The sequence below is a fragment of the Cyprinodon variegatus genome, unplaced genomic scaffold, assembly GCF_000732505.1.
Source record: "Cyprinodon variegatus isolate N-32 unplaced genomic scaffold, C_variegatus-1.0 Scaffold241, whole genome shotgun sequence".
NCBI lineage: Eukaryota > Metazoa > Chordata > Actinopteri > Cyprinodontiformes > Cyprinodontidae > Cyprinodon > Cyprinodon variegatus.
The window spans coordinates 365928-388450 of NW_015150694.1; the positions used below are offsets into that span (position 1 = coordinate 365928).

The window sequence follows — 22523 nt, forward strand, 5'->3', positions numbered from 1 at the left end:
GATGGATGGATGGATGGATGGATGGATGGATGGATGGATGGATGGATGGATGGATGGATGGATGGATGGATGGATGGATGGAAGTGGTAAAAAGTGTCTTAATATCTGTGAGATGATGTCTCACAATCCCCTGTGATGGCGAGGACAGTAACTCCTTATAACACTGCTTTATGCATCTTCTGTTGTGACCCTGTAGAAGAGAGAGTTTGTGGCATCTTGAAGATTTCTTTCTATGATAAACGTCTTCTTGCCCTTCTTCCATAAATAGATTAAGTTCTGACATAATGTTCACATACCTGAGCTATAGATAACTGCTGCTCCTCTGGTGTTAATTGGTAGTTCCTTTGCCTGGCCTTTCAGTTTATATTGATGGCCATGCCATGGTAGTAGAGTTTTGTAAGACTAAAGGGTTAACCGTCTAACCAGGTAGTCATTGGGTGCATCAGATATTAAAAATAATATAAGTGGCATGGTGGCTGCTTTGTGGCATGGTGTGGTAACAATTGTCTAATCCTGAAGGGAAAGAAAACAAGGGCGACAATCGTAGATTTCAGAAGAAACAGCAAAAAAATGAAATACTATTATTATTACGGCAGAATAAATGGAGATAGTAGAGGAGTTTAAATATCTGTGTTCAGTTGGACAACATGCTAGAGAGGAGACTGAATTGTGAAGCTGTTTACAGGAAAGGACAAAGTAAACTATACCTCTTAAGAATGCTTATGTCCAGTTTAGTTTTTGCAGCAAGATGCTACATAGCTTTATAAATCTGTTTTGAAGATTAGGATCTCATCTGCCATCATCTGTCTAGCTACATCTATCAATATCTACAACAAGTTATTAAAAAGCCCTGTGAGAATTACAACAACATCTAGTTTCCTTTTGGGGTGAATAAAATAAATTTAATTTTATTAATATTATATTTAACTGCAGTGAATTGAATTTGGTTCCACTGAGTTTTATTTTTGGTTGACAGAGCAAAGGTTGAGTAAAATTTCCCATCATACTTTAAGTATATTTCAAGGATTTTTATTAGCAGAAAAAAAAAGACAAAAACAAAAGAAGAAAACATCGCACAATCTTTCTTCCACTACCCTAAAACGTTGTTGGTCTAGCACAGTCTTCTCAACCCTGTCCCACGGGACCTACTGTTCTGCATGTTCTAGGTGCAGTATTTTGATACCACCACCCACCTGGGTTAAATAAAGGAGTGATTAATAGGCCTCTGCAACCCTTGATGGCTTCTGAGGACGTAATGCCAATATTTGTATTAGATCTCCAGAGAACATATAGAGTAGTAGAGCATATACTGTAGAAGTGGGACCTCTAGGCATGGATGGGAAACACTGGTCAGTCACAAAAAATTCTAGTAAACTATGTTGCTGTTATTTTTGTGATATGACAAAATGTGATCAAAATTTTGAGGAGAATTTTTAAAAAAATATATGAAGTGATAAGAAAAAGAATGACAAACATTGTATTTCATCAGTAAGAGGTCATGTGTAACTCTGATTGTCTCGTCTTATTTGAAAGAAAAGTGAAGCTAGTGATCTCAATTTTGACAACAACAGTTTAAAATTGTTCAGTTTTGGGACTCATCGAGATAAATAGAAATTCTTTAATATTTCAGACTTTTAGGAAAAATAAGCATGTATCAAAAGATGGGTGTCTTTTAGGGATTCAGGATTTTAACACACACATAATGTGAGGGATTTTTGGTCTGTACTATTCTTTAAATTCAGACAGACAATCAATAATACGAAGCTAGCACCTGCAATAACCACTGATAACTTTGGCACTTTTTTAATGTTAAAGGAACAGAGCTCTTTGATATTGAATGTGTTTTTTGGAAAGAGGTTATACCTATTTAAATGTTAACCTTGATAAATGTCCCCTCATAGAGCAGAACTTACATCTTTTCCATCTCTGTATATTGTCCTGTTAAGTATGAATCTAAAATATGCAATGCTTTTCCTTTTCCATTCAGAGAGATTCTACTAAAAAGCTGTAAAGGTATGGCACAGAGCCGGATTCTCTACCATGCAGCCCATCTAAGCCTTTCACTCATTATGGCCATATGGGTAAACAAAAATGACTCAGCAAAAGCACAGAGCAGCAATAAACCAAGCTTTCAGATGAACTGTGGCTTTGAATAAAAAATGTATAGCTTTTGGACTTTTTATAGGTGGGCATTGCTGTCAAGAACATTTTCACGATGAGCCAAATGTGTCGCAGACATAAACAGAATATTTTCATGTTGGTTTAAAGATTGAACAAAGAGTCCTGAAATAGCTTTTTACTCAACAAGAGGAGATCTTACTTGTGCACTTTTTGAGCCCAGACCCTTTTTTCACTGCATGACGGCTGAGTTTGCAGTTGAAGTTGTTCTCCCAGAACTCAGCAAACCAGATATTCCTTCTGTTGTTTTCCAGTGTTCGGCTGATGAAGTACCTATCAAACCCTGAAAAGATTAAGGAGTTCATTGTCACAGGTGCAGCCTTGAAACATTAAGATGGTAACACCTCTGAGCTATGACTATGTTATCAAATTAAGTAGAATTCAGTGTGGTCTGTAAATCATTATACATTATATACAGTGAGGAAAATAAGTATTTGAACACCTTGCTTTTTTGCAAGTTATCTCACTTAGAAATCAAGGAGGGGTCTAAAATTGTTATCCACTGTGAGAGACATAATCTAAAAAGAAAAATTCAGAAATCACAATACATGATTTTTTTAATATTTATTTGTATGATACAGCTGCAAATAAGTATTTGAACACCTGTCTATCAGCTAGAACTCTGACCCTCAAAGACATGTTAGTCTGCCATCAAAATGTCCACCTCCACTCCCTTTATTATCCTAAAATAGATGCACCTGAGGTCGTTAGCTACATAAAGACACTTGTACACCTCACACAATCAGTAAAAATCAAACTACTAACATGGCAAAGATCAAAGACCTGTCCAAAGACACTGGAGAAAAAATTGTACACCTCCACAAGGCTGGAAAGGGCTATGGGAAAACTGCCAAGCAGCTTGGTGAAAAAGGTCCACTGTTGGAGCAATCATTAGATAATGGAAGAAGTTAAACATGACTGCCAATCTCACTTAGAATGGGGATCAATACAAGATTCCACCTCGTGGGGTCTCAAGGATCCTAAGAAAGGTTAAAAATCAGCCCAGAACCACATGGGAGGAGCTTGTTAATGACCCAAAAAGATCTGGGACCACTATTTCCAAGTTTACTGTTGGTAAAACAATAAGATGTCATGGTTTGAAATCATGCATGGCACAGAAGGTTCCCCATGCTTAAACCTGCACATGTCAAGGCCCATCTTAAGTTTGCCAATTACCATTTTGATAATTCAGACGAGTCTTGGGAGAAGGTCATGTGGTCAGATAAGACCAAAATAGAACTTTTTGATCACAATTCTACTTCAACCACATTTGGACCAAGTAGAATGACGAGTACCATCCCAAGAAAAACATCTTTACTGTGATGCATAGGGGTGGTAGTATCATGCTTTGGGGGTGTTTTTCTGCACATGGGACAGGGCGACTGCACTGTATTAAGGAGAGGATGGCCGAGGCCATGTATTGCGAGATTCTGGGGAACAACCTCCTTCCCTGAGTTAGAGCATTGAAGTTGGGTCGAGGCTGGGTCTTCCAACATGACAATGACCCAAAGCACACAGCCAGGATAACCAAGGAGTGGCTCTGGAAGAAGCATATCAAAGTGCTGGCGTGGCCTTGCCAGTCTCCAGACCTAAACCCAATAGTGTCAGAGGCAACCAAAGAGGATTCAAATGCAGGACTCAACTTAGGGAAAGGATGTCAAAAAGCCATTTAATACGCTACTGCACAATGAGTGGAGCAACAGGCAAAAATCTAAAAAAAAAAGGCTGGTCAAAAAAAACAAGGAAAGAGCAACAGGAAGTTCAAAAAACAACTGAGCTAGACACAAAATGACAAAATGGAAAGAAAGAAACTAATCAGCAGAGCTGCATGTGGCAAATAGAGAATCTTTGGAGGGAGCTCAAACTCCGTGTATCTCAGTGACAGCCCAGAAACCTGACTGATCCAGAGAAGATGTGTGGAGGAGTGGGCCAAAATCCCTCTCGCAGTGTGTGTAAACCTGGTGAAAAACTACAGGAAGCATTTGACCTCTGGAATTGCAAACAAAGGCTATTTTACCAAATATTAACATTGATTTTCACAGGTGTTCAAATATTCCATTTGCAGCTGTATCATACAAATACATACAAGTTAAAAAAGTCATATATTGTGAATTATGGATTTTTTTTAGATAATGTCTCTAACAGTGGACATGCACCTACAATGACAATATCAGACCCCTCCACAAATTCTAAGTGGGAGAACTTGCAAAATAGTAGGGTGTTCAAATACTTATTTCCTAACTACTATTAAACATTGTAAAAAAAAAAAAACAGTTTTCCTTTGAAGCAACAGAAAAGTACCCAGAGCTCACATAGAAAATAATATTTCATCAAAATGTGCACAGAGTTGTAGAGCAAGAACATATGATTTTTGCACAATTCTCACACTGATACCTTTGATGGACTGTCGCTTCGGTAAGATGGTGACGGCTCCCTCTGCCATCTCCTCCTGGTGCACAACCGGAGAGATCTTTGAGCCCCAGCTGTCTGAACCCACCCAGATAAAATGACCTGTCTGGTTGGCCTTTTTTGCTGCATGGAGAAGCCGCCTGCGAAGGAAAAGAAACAGATGTTGCCATGGATAAGGTCAGCATCCTAACCTGCTTCGCTTTGATTTTGGTTTGTTACACAGTGGGCAAACACACAGGTAGAAACATTTTTTTTCTGCTGTAGTCCCGCTTTTCTTATCTTCAAAGCACTATAACAGTATGTAGCTATAAGCAGGCTTTACCTGATATCGTCTTCGTTGGCAAAGAGTATGACAACCCTTGCATTTGGATTTTCCCCAAGTCTTTGGATGATCATGTCAAACTCTCCCTGTTTAGGTTCCCGGGGAATCTTAACAGACTGTGAGATGCACACACCACCTAAAACAGAAACATTTAAGTTCTGTTATATCCCCTGATTAATTCACATCAAAAAGGAACATTACAGAAATGTAAACATTCATTATTTATTAACAGAAACAGGAGTTTATGTAGGTTTTTTTTTAAATAAATGTTCATCAGGGCATTTTAAAAGTGACACTAAAAGCAATATCCATTATATTTTATGTTTTATAGGTATTATTTTTCACCATTTTAAGTTTGAAATAGATTTATATATGTCACTAATATTATTCCCAATCAAAATATTGTGTCAGTCATAATCAAAATATTAATTTAAATATGCAATACCTGCAGTTATCACTCTTATATTTTTTTTGTAATTTTGTATGAAATAATAAACATAATGTACTCCACGTTGCACATTTTATTTATGTTATGCTTGGACATACTGGGTGTAGTAGTATTATTTGAAAAAGAGCATTTAGGAATGAAATGTAAATGTGAAAGGGATTCCTTTATTGTGTTGATGCTTTGATTCTCTACAACAGCAGGAATGTGATGCTGTTGCAAACTTTGTCCAACAGTGCAATTTGTAACATCTGCTTTGTAATGCTCAGGTGAAAACCTACATTTTAAGAAACAAGACACATTTCAGTTTCACTGCAAAAAAAACTCAAAACTTATCAAAAATTTACCTGAATCTACAGTAAACATGTATTTGGTGTAATTTTAGAAAGACTTGTGTGCATTACCATAAAAGCACAAGATATAATCGATGAACAACAAATTAATTAGTCACACATTTCTCATACTTGGCCCAGTCTGGTGTTTATGCACCACCCACATTCATGTCTGGATACAAGGCTCCCACACAGAAAGGAACTCAATCGGTGAATGAGTTGTACTCAAAAGATCCAACAGATTAGACTCAGCAACTCTTCTGTAAGTACAGGCAAATCCAGAAGAGAAAGAAAAATATATAGTTGGTGTTAAAGGAGTAAACATTGAAAAAATAGTTTTAAATGTAGTACTACATTTGAAATAAATTTTTAGAAAAAAAAAAGACTGATGTTAATACCATCATTTGTCATGGCCATTGTCAATTTTGAGTGTTACCTTTAAAACAAGAAATAAAAAAGTAAACTACAGAAAATGTACATTCATTTTTTTCAGGATCATCAGATGAATTCAGGTCGGTCAGAGCAAGGGAAAAATAACTGTTACATACTGGATTTTTGTAGAGGATGATCTTAATTAAACTGATTCTCAAGTTCTCTAAACTCACATCAAGTTGCTTGATATAAATGTATGGGGAAATCATATATTTCTGTACATGCATTAGTATTACGGAATTTTTATGTTTAACTGCATAAATCAGTGTCCATGTAACACAAGGACTTTGTTTTGATTCCTGTAAAAATCTGTAAAGACAAAATTATTACTTTAAACATTGTAACAAGACAAGCAGGAGTGCAAGACTCCTACATGGTTCATAACAAGCAAACACCTTTTTCTTTTCTTATTTAATCCACAAGAGAAGTTAGGAATGTATTATGATCAGAGCGGTATGCTAATTTGTGATTTCAGTTGTTTAAGTTCACAACTTTATAAATCAGCCATACTTAACAGTAAATCACTAAGATGTTAAGAAATCTGAGCTCCATTCTCATCTAGAAACAGAATTAAACAAACATATCCTAAAAAGGATGTATGGTAAAAATCAAACTTCCGCTGTTTTTTAGTTCAAAATTATTGTTATTTTGTTTTTTTTTGGTATTCTGATGCCTGATATGCATGTTGACTGCAGTTATGACAGCCTTTTATTCTCAGACATGTGTCTGTGATGTTTTGTCCAGTTGAATCAGATGGCATCATTTATCAGCCATTTGTTTGCTTAAATTGATGGTTTAAGATGTCACCATAGATGGCTATCCTGGCCTTATTTGGACAAACTCCATGTCTTCCTAGGAAAATAATAGAAACAAATACAAGCTGTTGTATGGGGCTGGCTACAGTGAGGAAGTCCGTCTTTGTGATAAAGATCTGCCATCTTATCTCGGACCTCCAAGTATAGCTATACACTGTGATTCCTTCCAGATAAACTACAACATGCACAGCAGGGTAAATATGAGAGAAAGACAAATGTGTAAATATGGTGGAAATGAATTTTTTTTATTATTATTTTGTTTTGTGTTTATTTTGTGTTTTTGAAGCAAGTGAACAGAAGCACAAAATCTTTTCATCCCATTATTTGGAGGGCACTTTGAGAAGTATTGTTAATTGAATAGTTTAGCTGTTTATATATGGAACTGCCTGTCCCTCCATGTCCCTTCCTTACTTTAATCACTCAGTCAGACACATTTCACTAAAATACAAGACACCTTTTGAGCATATGCATAAACTGAACTATCCTAATCTTTTTTATTTATTTATTTTTCTTTGAAACTATGTTCTACTACTTTCTTTTAATCTATGCTATAATCTAGAGACTAACTTTTTAGATAATCAGTGGATGAATGTGATGGGTATAGGTGTGTGTGTCTTTGTGAATTTGCAATGTGTGTGTGACTCTGTTTTAGATCCATATGTATGTAATGAATAATTTCGAATCAATTCTAAACTAGACATAAATATAACATTTATTTTCCTGTCTTTTCCTGTAAATGGAAAACCTCCCAGTTTCAGCCATGATTCTGATGCAATTTCAAAACATCAGCAGTATTGAAAAGCTCATTATATTAAAATTAACTGTGAAGCTTAATGCAAAGTGTGATGTAACTAGACATCGTTTGGCGATCACTTGTCTGAGGTGCATTAAAAACACTTCTCAATGACACTTCTGGTTGAAAAAGTTAAAGCTGTTGAACAGACTCCAGGGTAATATCACTCACTATAGAAGCTCTGGTGTCAAGGCAGGCTGGCAGCACCACTCCTTGTTCCTCACTGTTTCAACTAGCATGATCTAGTGATGTCTTACCTCCACCGTGCTATCTGCTCATTTTTTCCCCAAATCCCTTATCCATCTGCACCTAGCATTCTTCCCAAACTATCCCTGAGGTCCCCTGCAGGCAAAAAACCTTGAAAACGTAGGTAGGCCTATGAGGAACCAATACTTAAAACCCTTTAAACATTATATTATCCCTGTGATTTTTTTTTCCGATCTCTTAAACCATTTTGTCTCAGCAGTTGAATCAACTAAATTATCTTAAATTACCTCTCAGTACTCAAGATCAGATAAACTGCCTACAAAAGCAGTGTTTCCATCATACTGAAATTTGTCAACTTTTAAAAGTGCAAAACAAAGGAATTGCAAATTTGTGGTATTTTTATTTGGTTTGATGCAAATCAACCAATCTCAGCAATAGCATCCTACGTCATTGTCCATATGATGTCTAAAATTATCTTAAAGATTATCTAGATACAGGTAACAGTCTTTCTTTTTGTAAATAAGGTTTTGGGAATCGTCCAGTTAGTAATACAGTTAGTAATATAATCTGTGATTTTTTTGCTGTTGTTTTTCTTGTTTTATTTTTTCCCCATTTAAGTTCCTTTTAAATTGTTAATGATTGGTCTGTATAATAAAATCTTTTTGTGTGTAAAATGTCTTAGAAGAGAAAAATAATTTAAGGTACACTGTTTTTTTTGCCATTTTAGTGAAAAAAGCTCAGGCAGACAGTGAAAGTGCTTGTGCAAATGATGAGCAAAACAAAAGGTTTATTCATTTTTATTCAAACATAATAGTTTTTCAACTGTTTTTGGTTTTTTAAACCAATACAAATTAGTCACATTAGCCAAAATACGTGTTGTTTTTTATCACAACGTTCAAATGTCTTAGGTGGGTCTTAAACTATTAACCTAAAGAGTGGAAGTCCATCTCTTACAGCTGAACCCAGTAACATAATGACAGTTCTTCAGATAGCAATACTACTAAAAACCCATTATTTTGATCATTACATTGTTTAATCTAACCAAACTAGTTTTGAACCACTAGATTGGTTGTTTTTCCAACCAAGCTATTCTTAGAATATATCTAAACTCTATCCAGCTCTCTTACAAACTCCCACATCTTGACTGATACAGAGGCTGTTAAAATGCCTGTCGAAGTTCCAGGCGAGCTGAACCACTTCCCAAAGGGGTCATATGGTATGGCAGGGTAGAGAGGCTTTGGACGTCATTTATTTTGGCTCCTTACCCAAATGTAGCAAGCCTCGATACACGCCTTGCGGCAACGCCCCCTCCACGACTCAAAGCCTTGGCTCTTCTCATAACATCACTACACAGCACTGAGTCTGCCCATTTAAAAGTGTTTAATTATATTTTCTTAGCTCCTGACGCTGGTGAATGTGCTTTTCTTTTGCTCTTTGACTTAACTACAGCCTTTGATGCAATTGATAATAACATCCTTTTATCTCATTTAGAACATTGGGTGGGGATCTGTGGAACAGCATTGCAGTGGTTCTGCTTTGAGGGATCAAACATTTTGTGTGAGTCTGGGAAATTCTGTATTCTCCACTGCACCTCTTTTACATGGAGTTCCTCAGGGTTCTGTCTTGGTCCCCCTTCTTTTTTCTCTCTATCTGCTCCCACTTTGATTCATTCTTAGGAATCAATTGCGCCTGAAAGTCCACCCTAAAACCTTACCCCTCAATCACTACATAGAATGGGGACTATAGAGTGGACCCCCTCCGGTCCGTTGGAAGCCAGCCAGGTCAAGATCCGCAATGACAATCATATTAAACAGGAAAAAGAACGTTGAGAAGATCCAGTTTGTCAAAGTAAAATAGCGTAACGACGGATCAGTAACCACTACTAAATACTAAAACAAAAGAAGACTGTTTTATTGGATGAAAACCAACCAGAAAAAGTTATAGGCGTAATAGCTCACTTCATTTGCAAACCAAGTTTTTCTGAAAACTGAAAAATATTATATATTGTATTTGTACTTTACAATTTGTTTTTGCTAAGTATAAATCCCTTATGTGTGTATTTATAATATCAGCACAGTGTGACCGAAGGTACGATACTGTACATCATCACCTTCCAACAAAGCTGTGAAAATATTGAAGAAAAGTCCAAGACACAGTGTAAGAAAAGCGCAAAAAATACTTGTTCCCTACAGGGTTAAAAATCAAACAGCACTTGGAATGCAATATAAAAGTGGGTTCTTCACTAAAGCAGGAGTTAAAGTTTTGAAGGCTTTCAGATATTGTTGCACAATCACTGAATGAATTATTAAACCCACTTTTTACACTTGAACTAGTGATAACAATGCTATTTTTAATCCCCAAAATCTAAGTACCAACAGTTCTGGTGAACTGTAAAGTGCCTTGAGAAGACATGAGTTGTGAATTGGCACTATATAAATAAAATGAATTTAACTGAATTGAATTGAACAACATGTAAAATAAATAAATTGTTTGAATGAAACAACAGACCAGGGAGCACAGTTTCTGTCACAGCTGCTAAAATTTAGAAGACTACTCAAGATCAGATTTAATTTAGGGCTTGTCAACTTCAAACGCTTTGAGTTTGCATTCATTTCAGTTAAAAAAGTTCTGGCCTATACCTTTTCGTTTATTTATTCACATAGTTCTTACCTTGATGCTCTGTCCATTTTTGAGTTTGGTAAGAAACAGAGATTTTGTTTTACCTGGTACTCTGATAGGAGGCTCTGTGGAGGATTCACTCTCACTTAAAGTAACTTTAGATCGGTTTATTTGATTTATAATTAAAAAAAAAAATTATTTGGTCTTTGACCATACCAAGCTGTTGCCTTACCCAAGGCATTGCAGGAAAATCAGACTCTGTTAAGTAGCTGGGTCAATTGTCCCTATGTAGCTCCTGGATAGTTGCGTGATACTGCCGGCAGATGGGGTACAAGTATGTGTATGTCTGTTAGTTGTGCCCTATGATGTAATTCCATTTAAGCTCAAAAACAAAACAGACAATTGTTGCAACAATATTTTATCATGATCAAATGGTTATTGTTCTTTTTCATGAAGGAATACAACATTACTATGCCCCTTTTTGTACAAAGTGGCTTAAAGAAAATGCTCAGGTTTCGGTTAATACTTTGATGCTCACTCCTCTACATAACTCCTGGAGACATTTTCATCTCTTTTATCTATGGATATTCACTCTTACTTAGTTTTTCCTTTTATTCTTTCGCTACTCAAATGCACTGGTCTTATGTCACACACTTTTGCTGCATTTGGCACACTGTTACCCGGCAGGAATTCACATGACAAGCAGACTGCTCCAGGGTACACATTAACTGTGCCAGTATGGCATTTTACATACTGTGTGAATAAAGAGTCGTGATTTAAGTCTTCAGAGATGAGGAGTGTTGTGCCACACAGCCATGGGATGAATATGAATAAGGAATGATTTTGATTATTGGCTCAATATGATGCTGGACTGCCTTCCAGACTGTGAGCTCAGACATCTTAAAACATCACTGCCTAAATAGGAGCTTCATGCAACATCCTGAGAGGTCCTGCGGGTCAGCAATATATATGCTCTGTTATTCCAAAACACTTTCTCTTATCCTGTGGACAGATCCAGAGGTGCCACATTGGGGAGATTGTTGAATAGCTGTCCCTTCTGGCAAAAGGGATCAAATTCAGATCAAAGGTTAAATACTGCCTGTTATCAAGAACTGGGTGGCACCAAACTACGTGCATGTATTTTCTTCGAGTTCTGCAAGAGAAGGTTGGCACAGAGATTCAGCAAAGACTAAACTGAAGCAGCACCCTTTCATGGGTCACAAACCCTACAGCAACACAACCGCTCACAGACTCCCAGCTGGGACACACTAAGCCTTTTAGGAACTCCTCATCGTCCTTAGAACAGAGCTACATTAAAGTTCCTGGTCTTGAAACAGGGAAACTTTTTTCAGTTAAGCATTTTGGGTGTCATTGATGAACTGACCGGATGCTAACAATGACGGTAGAGGGACTGATGCTAACAGTTCTTTGAGATTACATCTTAAAGTTATGAAAAACGTTTTTTTTTCAAAGACAAATATGACATTAATCTTTATGTGTTTTTGGATTTGGTAATTATATTTAATTGCTAAAGTAGGACCAGAGAGTCCTTTAAAAACAAGCTCCCTGGTGCCTGCTAGGTATTAGCTCTTTGACTATAATGGCTAAAAGGCATCTAAACTTTCACTAAGAGTTCATGTAAAGAGATTGTGAAAACAAATTTAAGTTAAAGATTGCACGAGTGCAATAGAAAAATAATATTTTATGGTCAATTGAAATGTTTAATATCCTCTTCATTTTTTGGAGTCCACTTTAAATCTGAAAAATTTGCCTTACTTGAACAAAATACATGCCTAGAAAGTGGAAATAACTGAACTCTTGTCTAAAGGTCACTCATTTCTATTGGTGCTGGGAGATACACTACAGCAGGTAAAAGAAGTGTTGAACAAGCCACAAATTTTCTCTGTAAATATATTTTTAGAGGTGCTATTAAAATGACATTTTTACCAGATGCTGGCAACAACCCATGCAATCAGCACATACAAAGAATTCAAAACACAGATGTCCAGAAATTTGAAGGATGGGAGATGCTGTCATGATGCCATAATCTGTAAGTGGAAAGAACATAATTTCACCATAAACTGACCACGACTAGGTACTCCTCACAAGATTTCTGACAGAAGAGAAAAGAATTACCAGAAGTGTTGTCCAAGAGCAAAGGATAACATGTGGAAAGCTTTGGAAAGACCTGGAATTAGCAGGTACAATTGTGTCAAAGAAAACAATAAGTAATGCACAACATTTCGACAAACCTGTGAATTACCGGGAGAATAAACGCTGGTCAGATAAGACCAAAACTGAACTTTTTGTATGCCATAATACACTTCATGTTTAGAGGTCAAATGGCACTGCACATAACCCCAATAACACCATACCAACAGTGAAGTTTGGAGGTGGGAACATCATGGCGTAGGGCTCTTTTCGGCATATGGTACTGGCAAACTTGAAATAATTGAAGGAAGGGGAAGGATGAAGGGAAAAATGTAGAGAGACATTTTTGATAAAAATCTGCTGCCATCTATCAGGATGATGAAAATGAAGTGAGTGGACATTTCTGCAAGACAATGACCCCAAACAGACAGCCAAGGAAACTCTCAAAATCTATGAAAAGAACTAAAGATCAAAGTTCATAAAAGAGGCCAATGAAACCTTCAAAATTTGAAGACTGTTTGTGTGGAAGAATGGGCCAAAAGAACATCTGAGTAACGGTTGTGATTAATTTGTCCATACAGGAGGCACCTTGAAGCTTACATTGCCAACAAGGTTTTTATACAAAGTATTAAATAAATTTCAGTAAGTGTGTTCAATACTTTTCCCTGTGCCATTTCAGTTTAGTACACATATTTTAATTTCTGGACATCTATGGTTTTATTTCATTGTATGTGTGGATTGCATGGATTGCTGTCAATATCTGGTGAAAATGTCATGTTAATAGCACCTCTAGAAATATATTTACTGAGAAAAATGGGTCATGTTCAATATTTATTTCACCCACTGTATATAGGTCCAATGATACACTCGGAATCAATTCAATTCAATTTATTTACATAAACAGAAATATACATATATATATGTTCCTGTTTGACTGTGACAACATCCTGGAGAAATACCAGCTGTGCTGCTGCCATCAACACCTTTGTTTATAGATGTTGGAGATCTGCCTGTTTTCCAGTGTAGTCCTGTTTCTCTGACTGTGACTGGCTGGATGTGCTCAATTTATCCTCTGACATGGGAGCTGGCTCAGAGCCACCTTTTACAGTTGCTTTTTGTATCTCTGCTTCTGTCTCCCTGAACCCCAGTCGGCCTTGGCAGATGGCCGCTCACACTGAGCCTGGTTCTGCTGGAGGTTTCTTCCTGTTAAAAGGGGGTTTTTCCTCTCCACTGTCGCTACAAGCATGCTTAGTGTGAGGGTTTGCATTCGAGTTAATGAGTCGATGCAGTCAACTGGTTTTCCTTAGAAAAGTTTGAATTAATTTGACTGTATGATCTGGTGAACGGTTCAGTGCCTTGAGATGACATGTTGTGAATTGGTGCTATAGAAATAAACTGAATTGAATTAAATTAAATATAGTGCCAATCACAACACATATCATCTCAAGGCACTTTACAGTCTGGTTGAATTGTCTCTGTAAATGACAGAGACAATTCAACCAGATCATATCAAATTGATTCAGTTTCTATCTAAGGAAACTGGCATCACAGTGGAATTCTGCCAAAAATACAGCAATTCGGTAAGCTACAGCCTGGATATTCTGATGTTTTTTTTAAGGAGGCAGAGCAGGAGTAAATGAGAGGTTGATAAGAAGATACTGTTGCCTGAATAAAAAAAGTTGTGTATGAACTACAATCCAGGAAAAATAAATCTAATGGGCAGCTAAAGAAACACTTATAACTTGTGACAAAGACTGATATCTTGTCATATAACATTTATACATTTTGCTTATTATATGATATGGGAGAAATAGTTAGCAGATTTTGATTTAACACATTCCTGCATTTCATTTAGTATCTGTATGTTTAGGCTTTATCAATATTTCCACCATTTTAGTTTTTTTTTTTTTTTTTTTTTTTTACAAATGAAAACATGGAGAGCAGCGTTGGTATGTATGTGATGCCTCTAAACTCTATGCTGTATGACTTTAAGTATAGCAAGAACCTGCTGAGTGTGGTTATTGTTCTTCAACATTTATAGGACTGAATGAGGTCAATCTAGATGTATTCAATAACATGGCCGGTTAGCCAGCCAGTTAAGAGTAGTATGTTTTTTTGACCCATGCAGAAAATGCATGCTACTCAGTGTCCTCCATTGTCAGATTTCCATGTTCATAGACTGGTAAAAATTGTAAAGTAAAAGTATGTAATTCTTCAGTTTTTAATGGGTTGGGGTTAGCTCTACTGTTGTGTGTTCAGATTTGAATACATGATGTAAAAATATATTATGTTATTAAGTTATGCCATTCTATGTGAAAAACAAAGTAACGTAAGTCTTCAAAGTCAGTATAAATAGTATTAAATTACCTATAATAATCAGCCATTACTGGATAATTGAGAATAACAGAGTGATTTAATGGCGGTCTACCCTGACTGGGGTAACACTGCATGCAGACTTATGATCTAGCAGTTGTGACTGTGACAATTAAAAGGAAATATTTGAACAATTCAACATCTAAATGCCCACAGCAGGAGCACTTTGCTTTTACAAATGATATGTGAAAAGCAGAAAAGTCACAAAAAGTCAAAGTTCAAAGGTGGATTTAAGTTCTGCAAAAAAAAAAGAAAGAATAAAAAAAAGGTGGAGAGCCAGCTACACACATTTATCAGACAAACAAAGGCTTTCTGTTTAATTCTAGCATGGAGGCTGTGGAGGATTTTCAGAATATAAATATAAATTATCTCTTTGGAACCATCTTTTAGTTTATCCCAAAATTGCCCTATAATTCTGTTTGACACTTTCTAACCAGGAAAAACGAGTTGTAAAAATTGTATATTGACTATTGCATGCCTGTGAAAACATTAGTCTGTTATAGTTTGCCATACTCAGTTCATGTTCAATTGCACCAAGGAAATGAAAGTATTAGGCCTGAAAACACAATTTGTTGTTTTTTTCTGCTCCGCCGCGTTTCCTAATTGTACATCTTTCCTCTGTTATTAGTTCACCACTCATACTTTATTGTGAGTTGAGTGTGTGGAACCACTCAAGTAAATAATTAACATGTGGCACATGCCATCTTGATTTCTTTCTTGCCTCAGATTCCAAAAGTAATGTTTTTTTTTTTAGTTGATCTGAAGTGTATGGCAAGGTTGTATCTTCAATGTCAGCTAAAAACAGTCCCATAAGTCAAGTGGGAAATTATATATCATCCAAGTACCACTCAGCCAACTTGATTTGAGAAAATAATATCTTGTACGAAGCACTGTGCAACCTACAAATCAAACCAACATCTGGAAAGAAAACAAGGTGAAATAAATGAAATAAAAATTAAAATCTGGCCTATAATCTGTGTGCAATAATTTTAATAAATGTTTAAAATCCTAAACTTGGTTTGAAAAGGTATATTAAAATATATAGATATTTCCCATAGAGGTTATGCTTTAAGCCTTTTTTGTATAAAAAGAGTTTCTTTAAAATATATCACTACAATGCTTTTGGAAGGTGAGGCCCAAAAACCAAGCAAAACATCCAGCAAGACTGTATTATGGAGCCTAAAAAAAACAAACAAAAAAACAAAAACAGAAATACAAGTAGTTTGAACTTTTTTGTTTTTGTTGAACAGCAGCAGTCATTAGATCAAATAATAAGGGAACAACCAGAAGTGATAAAGCTGGTGTTGATCAGTTCAGGTGACAATTTCCTGACAGTGCCACAGGGCCGTATTTGTAGTCAGATCAACAGAGCTTCACTAAATACACCAGCAAAAAGAATTACATAAAGGTTTTGTATTTTAGTTTAGACATTTCATATTACTGACATTTTTCATCCCATCAACAGACAGTTAATGCTAGCTGCTGGCAACAAGCCAAGTAATCAACTCATACAAAGAAATCAAAGCATTTTCTTCTACAAATAAAGTAATAGGTAAAACAGTGTAGTCGCACAGAGAAGCACTGAACACATATAGAAATGTCACAACTTTACTCTCACCAAACAGCTCAAATAATCTGGTGCTGATGGTAGGCAGACAAGCAGCATAGATAGCAGCAGGAACCAGGTGGAAACGATAACTGCGATGAGGTGCAGGGCCAATTAGACAGGTGACTAGTCTAGTGAGTAAATGAAACTGCTAGCCATCAGCACCAAGACCAGTGCTCTGTTCCAATTAATGGGATCCGTCCTCAGAAGGCCAGATTTAAAGTATGATTTCGTCATAGTGTCTGATCGGATTCCAAGACTCCTCGTTATGTGGCCGACAAATGCGTTGTTCTTTTCCCCCCGATTTGAAGGATGGGTCCGATGTATCCTGCTATCCTTGGATATCCCAGGATTTATTGCGAGACCAAACAAGCCGACTGCTCTGTGACAGAGGAAATGGTACTTGCTGTCTAACAGTGGTGAATATTGGAAGTTTGGTTTATATAATCCAAGTGTGTGAATAGTTTCATCTGAAATGAATGAAAATAGTTGTTTTAATGGTTATTAAGTCAGATATGTGGCGGGTAATGTTTAATTTATCTGAATTTATCTGTTAGTATAAATTAGTTTGGGTGTAATTTAAGGACAGATTCAAATAAATCTGCAGTGTGGGGACTATAAATCAGATAGGATTTTTATTTTTTTTTATTTCTGTTTCACACAATTTGCGTATCTAAATATTTTTTTGTGGAATATAACAGATGTAGTTCATCTCTTTCTGTCTTTATTGGAAGGGTATGCAAACTTCAAGCAAAATTGTAAGTAAAATCCTTTGCGGAGGTGAAAAACACTTACGCCAACAACCATATTAAGCAACAAAAGAATATTCTAGGCTTTGACTTGTCAGTTAAAAAAACTCAAATAACTTGGTTGATTGTTGGTACCTATAGCTAGTTAAGAAGTACAATCTGACTATCTAGCCTCAATTTAAGGATCAGTATGAATTATGCAACATTGCATTGAAAGACAATTTCCTCTACACAATTTTTGTCTTGGTCTAAAATGAACTAATGGAAATTTACATATCTATGTCAAAGTCATAAAAAGTAAAAACATACATTTGGCATTCATAGTCTATTTATACCTTTTTGGCTATTTAACACAGAAGTTTCAAAATCAGAATTTATTTTCATAAAAAATATAAATTACATCTTCAATCACAATAATACAATTTAGATTCCATAAAGAAGCCAATCCTGTGCATTTGTAAGTTGTTTTTTTTTCATTTGGTGATTATATTTTTATGCACACTTTGTACCTATTTTTGGTATCAAGCACTAAATGGTGAGTAGGGCTGAGTCTTTTCATGTTTCTATAAGAATGTATTTGGAATGATAATGTCTTTTTGTGAACTACCTAACAATGAAAATATTAAAAATAATGTCAATACAATTTACATGTTCAAGTTCAAGCCTACTCTCTACACCCAGAAATAGAACCAAACATAAAAAAGCAGCATTTAGTTTCTATGCTCCACTAATCTGGAACTAACTTGGAGAAAACTGTAAAAGTGCTGAAAGATGGAGTTCTTTTAAGTCAAAGTTAAAACCCCATTTGTTTAGAACTGGCTTTGACTATTGAAGTTAAACTGTTAATTGATGTATTATAACTTTGAGGTTGTGGTCCAATTGTTTTATTTGTTTTATTACCTGCTTTTATTATGTTTTTATATTTATTTGCTTTTATTCTTCTTCTATACAAATAAACTTGCCTTGCCATTGAAGAACAAACATCAAAGCTCCAAGAATACTACAGGAAGATGGTCCCAAGGGTTGAAGCGCTCAGTGAATGTCTCATACAATGGAAGATGGAAGAGAAGGAACTGGAGGGACCATCATGGGAGGAAAAGCCCTGTATGGGACGTGCCACGGACAGATTACTCAAGTGGCTGTTATGACCATTGGCCATAGAAAGACAGCATACTGTAGAAGGACTGATCATGGCAGCACAGGAGCAGGCCTTGAGCAACAGCACAATATAGTCCCAGATCTACTATAATAGGCAAGTTCCAATGTGCAGGATATGGGGAGGCCCCAGATACAATCCAGCTCTTTAATGAAGAGTTTCAGATATTGGCAAGAAAAGGAATACAGGGAAAGTCATAACCAAGTTGCTGGTATATTTTACAGAAACTGTGTAGAATAGAAACTGGAGACCCACAGGTCAAAATGGGACCAACCTACCAAGGTGGTGAAGAATGACACAGTAAAGATGCTGTGGGACACCCACATACCAAAATGGTTGTGGCAAACCAACTGGAGATCTTAATCATTGATAAACAGCAAAAGACACCCGTAGTGGTTCATGTGCCCTCCCCAGTGATGGGATGGCCACATATTCTGTTAATAAGCAAAAAAGAAGAGGTGAAATTGGAGAAATATCAAAGGCTCAGAGAAGAACTTCAGAGAGCCTGTAAGGTGAAGGCAACTGTAGTACTTGTGGTCATTGAAGCACTGGGGGCAGTAACCCCTCACACTGGAGACATGGCTCCAAAACAACCTGGAGGAAGAACGGGCCTTTTAATCCAGAAATGCAGAGATCTAGGGGTTGATCTACTGTGAAAATCCCTACAGCTCCCAAGCCTCTGGTAGAGAACCCGAGCTTGAGAGGAGGAGATTATACAATGATACTGCAGCTGGCAGAAAGGATTTGATGGTCCTCCTTTGTGCTCCATTGGTTTTACATTTTTTTGACTGAAAAAGCTCTTGAGGTTTGTAACGGCCTCACGGGTGTTTAACAGCTATTAAATTTTTATTTCAGTCCTTCTGGCCATATGCTCACCTTCCTAGTGAGCTTATCCAACTACTTCCTGAAGGTGCTGATAATATCGCTCCAGCATACAGTATTACACCTTAGAAGATACTGTAATGCAACCATAGGAAGTAAAAGTAGGTCAAAACACATTTTTTGTCTTTCAACTCTGTTTTGATCTGTTTTTTTTTTTTTTTCGAATCTGCTCTTGATTCTTTTTTAAGACTGATAGTGATTTATGGAATAAAAACGCTGAACATCTAGTCAATTTTCACCACTCTATTTCTTCAGCAACAACTGACTTAAATCTCCAATTACCACTAAGTCAATTTAAAACAAGCATATTATGTCGGTCACTGCACCTCTGTATGTTGAAAGTGCTACTATATATCTCTTATATTCTGATGTCAACTGGATTTAACTGTTGAAGAAAGTATGATGATGTTTTGTTGAATGTCAGCTTGAGAGACATTTTGCCGAATCTCTCTTATATATACTTATATCTTTGCAGAAATATATCTAATTATGTCTGTGCTTCACTATTTACTCTAATAGCAGTCTATATTTAAAAGAAGCTTTTATAAAAGGCTTTTTTTAAAGATAATCCACAACATCAGGCAACACTCCACACGTCAAATCCCGTCTATTTAAAAGGCTGACCTTTTATTTACATCAAACTAATCATTGCAATGATTTTAAACAGCAAATTACAGTGTCACAATAAATCTGCTCCTAAAGGGTGAGCAAAGCAGGAAGGAGGTGGGGTATGCCATTTCACATTTACATAAAAGAAAGCAAATTCAATTAGAGCCACCCTCTAGGTCAACCATAAGACACCTTTCAAATATACTATCTCATCCCAGACATCCCGCTATCAAATGGACTGACACAAGCATGTCAGTGTAATCACTCACTCAAAGTGCGTGACATTAAAATGTTACATGGCCGTGTAATAGCTTCCATGTTTTTTTCATCTTTAAAGCAGAAGCCCCGGCTTCAATCAAAACAATTGACTTCTGCCTGACCTCCCTTTTCTGACTAAAAACCACCAGCGCCTTAGGCACCGCTGAGTCCACACACAGTACCCTTAGCATAGGAGTCCTTCAGATTGCAGCCTAATTGACTTTGTAATAGTGCCATAGTTCACTGCCACCAAATTGACTGAATTTTCAAGCATACTTTGGCAACACTGATACTCTGAAAAATTACAGAAGAGCCTCCCATGGCAACTTCACATTTATCATTGAGATTGTAATAAAATAAACAGAATTGCATCTGATTTTCTGCAGAACTGATTCTTAAAAGCATTTAATGTTGCACTATTTTAGTCATTCTCCCATCAGCAGTCTGCTTCTGTAACTGCTTCTTGATGTTTGATTTAAGGAAATAAAAATAAAATAATGTGATCTTCCAAGATTATATTTGGAATTTCAATTAACAATTTCATCCAGATTCATCTAAATGCTGTCATATTTATTTTTTATTTTCACAAAAAAAGGGAAAAAATTTAATTGGTTTGGGTTACATGAGCAGCTTTACACAGACATTAGTTAATTTAAACTAATACACATGCCAAAGACTTGGAGAACAGAAGCTTCCCAATCCTAGGTGAAAGATGAAACAACAGTTTGTTTAAGCCTAAAAAAAAAGAGATTGTCTTTATGAATTGAGACGGTTGGCTCAGATACTGATATAAAAGTGAAGCAGTTTTCCATGCTGATATATTCTTAGGTTTTAAAGCAAGGAACAAACTAACTTTTCCAAATAAAAAACATTGGTGTAGGTTGTTATCTGAAGGGAAACTGAAAGGGGAAAATAATTTTAAAATTAAAATAAATACACTGGAGAGAAAATAGAAAATCACATAGATAGCAAAAACTGATGTTATTTGAGACTAAAGAACAAGATTTTCAAGAAAATAGTTTCATTAATGAAACTAAATTAATTTAATTAATAAAGGATTAATTGAAATTTGGAAAATGATTTCCATATTGTTTCAGAGTGAAAAGATTTTCTCTCAAAAGTATTTTCTTCTTTCTTACAAATCCTATCTTTGTTCTCGATTCAGGATTATTATCTAGATGTCAGAAATGAGTAATGGTTTCTATGTTCCTATTGACCAGTCTCAACAAAAATGACAGCCGATTGCAAGCAAAACAATAAAAAAAATTTGAGAGCAAAATATATTTTTGAGAAAGAGTCCAAATTCTATGAATAAATATTTTCTTCCAGACTTTTTATCCAGTCTCAAATAAAATCTTTTTTTTTTCCATAATATGAATCATTTTGATCAAGGACTAGGGTTATAACAGAATTAAAAGCTCAAAAAGTTGATGTATCATTATATACAGTACCATATGGAGGGAATATGTATATATGGTGCTTTATAAATTCATGAACTGAATTGAATATATGCCCCTAAAGTGAAAGGAAAATCTACAAAAGTCTTCAGCAGGTGCAAGTACAGTTGGCCCTCTTTTAACCCAATATCTCAAAAAAGGCTGCAATACAAACCGCCTTCAGAACTCAAGAGATGAATAAACAGAGCACATCCACTTGTTATTTAATCCGACACACATGCTGTGAAGGTCTTAGAGAAGTGTCAGGAGCATTAGTAAGCAAATAGAATCACATAATGAACAAGAAACATACCATATGGTATGATAAAGTTGGGGAGAAGTTTGAGAACTCAAAAACTAGCAAGACATGGATGCCCTATTTACAGGAGTGGCCAGCTAAAGAGTGCATTAATAAAAATAGTAGCCAAGAGGTCAGTAATAAGCTTTGGATTGCTGCACAGATCCACAACTCAATCTAAGAACTATTAATAGTTCATACCATAAACCTGGGCTTTACTGAAGGCTGGCAAAAATAGACCTACTTTTAAACAAAGTCAAATGTCTCATTATTTGCCAAAAATCACACTGACCATGCAAGAGCAACATCCATACAAGAGACAAAGCAATTAAGTCTTCCTTTCTGTCAGCATGTTAAACATGTAAAAAGAACCTAGCATAGCAAATAACCTGAACAGATCATCCCGACTGCAAAACCTAATGAGGATGCTGGTCTATAGTGATAACATGATAT

The 22523-nt window shown here is 36.1% G+C and overlaps 1 protein-coding gene across 2 annotated transcripts in view; it reads right to left on the reverse strand.

The window, feature by feature from the left end:
• grm4 (glutamate receptor, metabotropic 4) overlaps nt 1-22523 on the reverse strand; it is a 228651-nt gene that overhangs the window by 59220 nt on the left and 146908 nt on the right. For both annotated transcript variants that reach the window (XR_001481423.1, XM_015381787.1), the window contains exons 4-6: nt 4910-5045; nt 4573-4727; nt 2321-2461 (exon numbers count right to left, since the gene is read on the reverse strand). Coding sequence is in view for 1 of the 2 variants with exons in the window: in XM_015381787.1 (XP_015237273.1) it covers nt 2321-2461; nt 4573-4727; nt 4910-5045 (432 nt within the window). In the remaining variant the exon portion in view is untranslated. The remainder of the gene's footprint in view (nt 1-2320; nt 2462-4572; nt 4728-4909; nt 5046-22523) is intronic.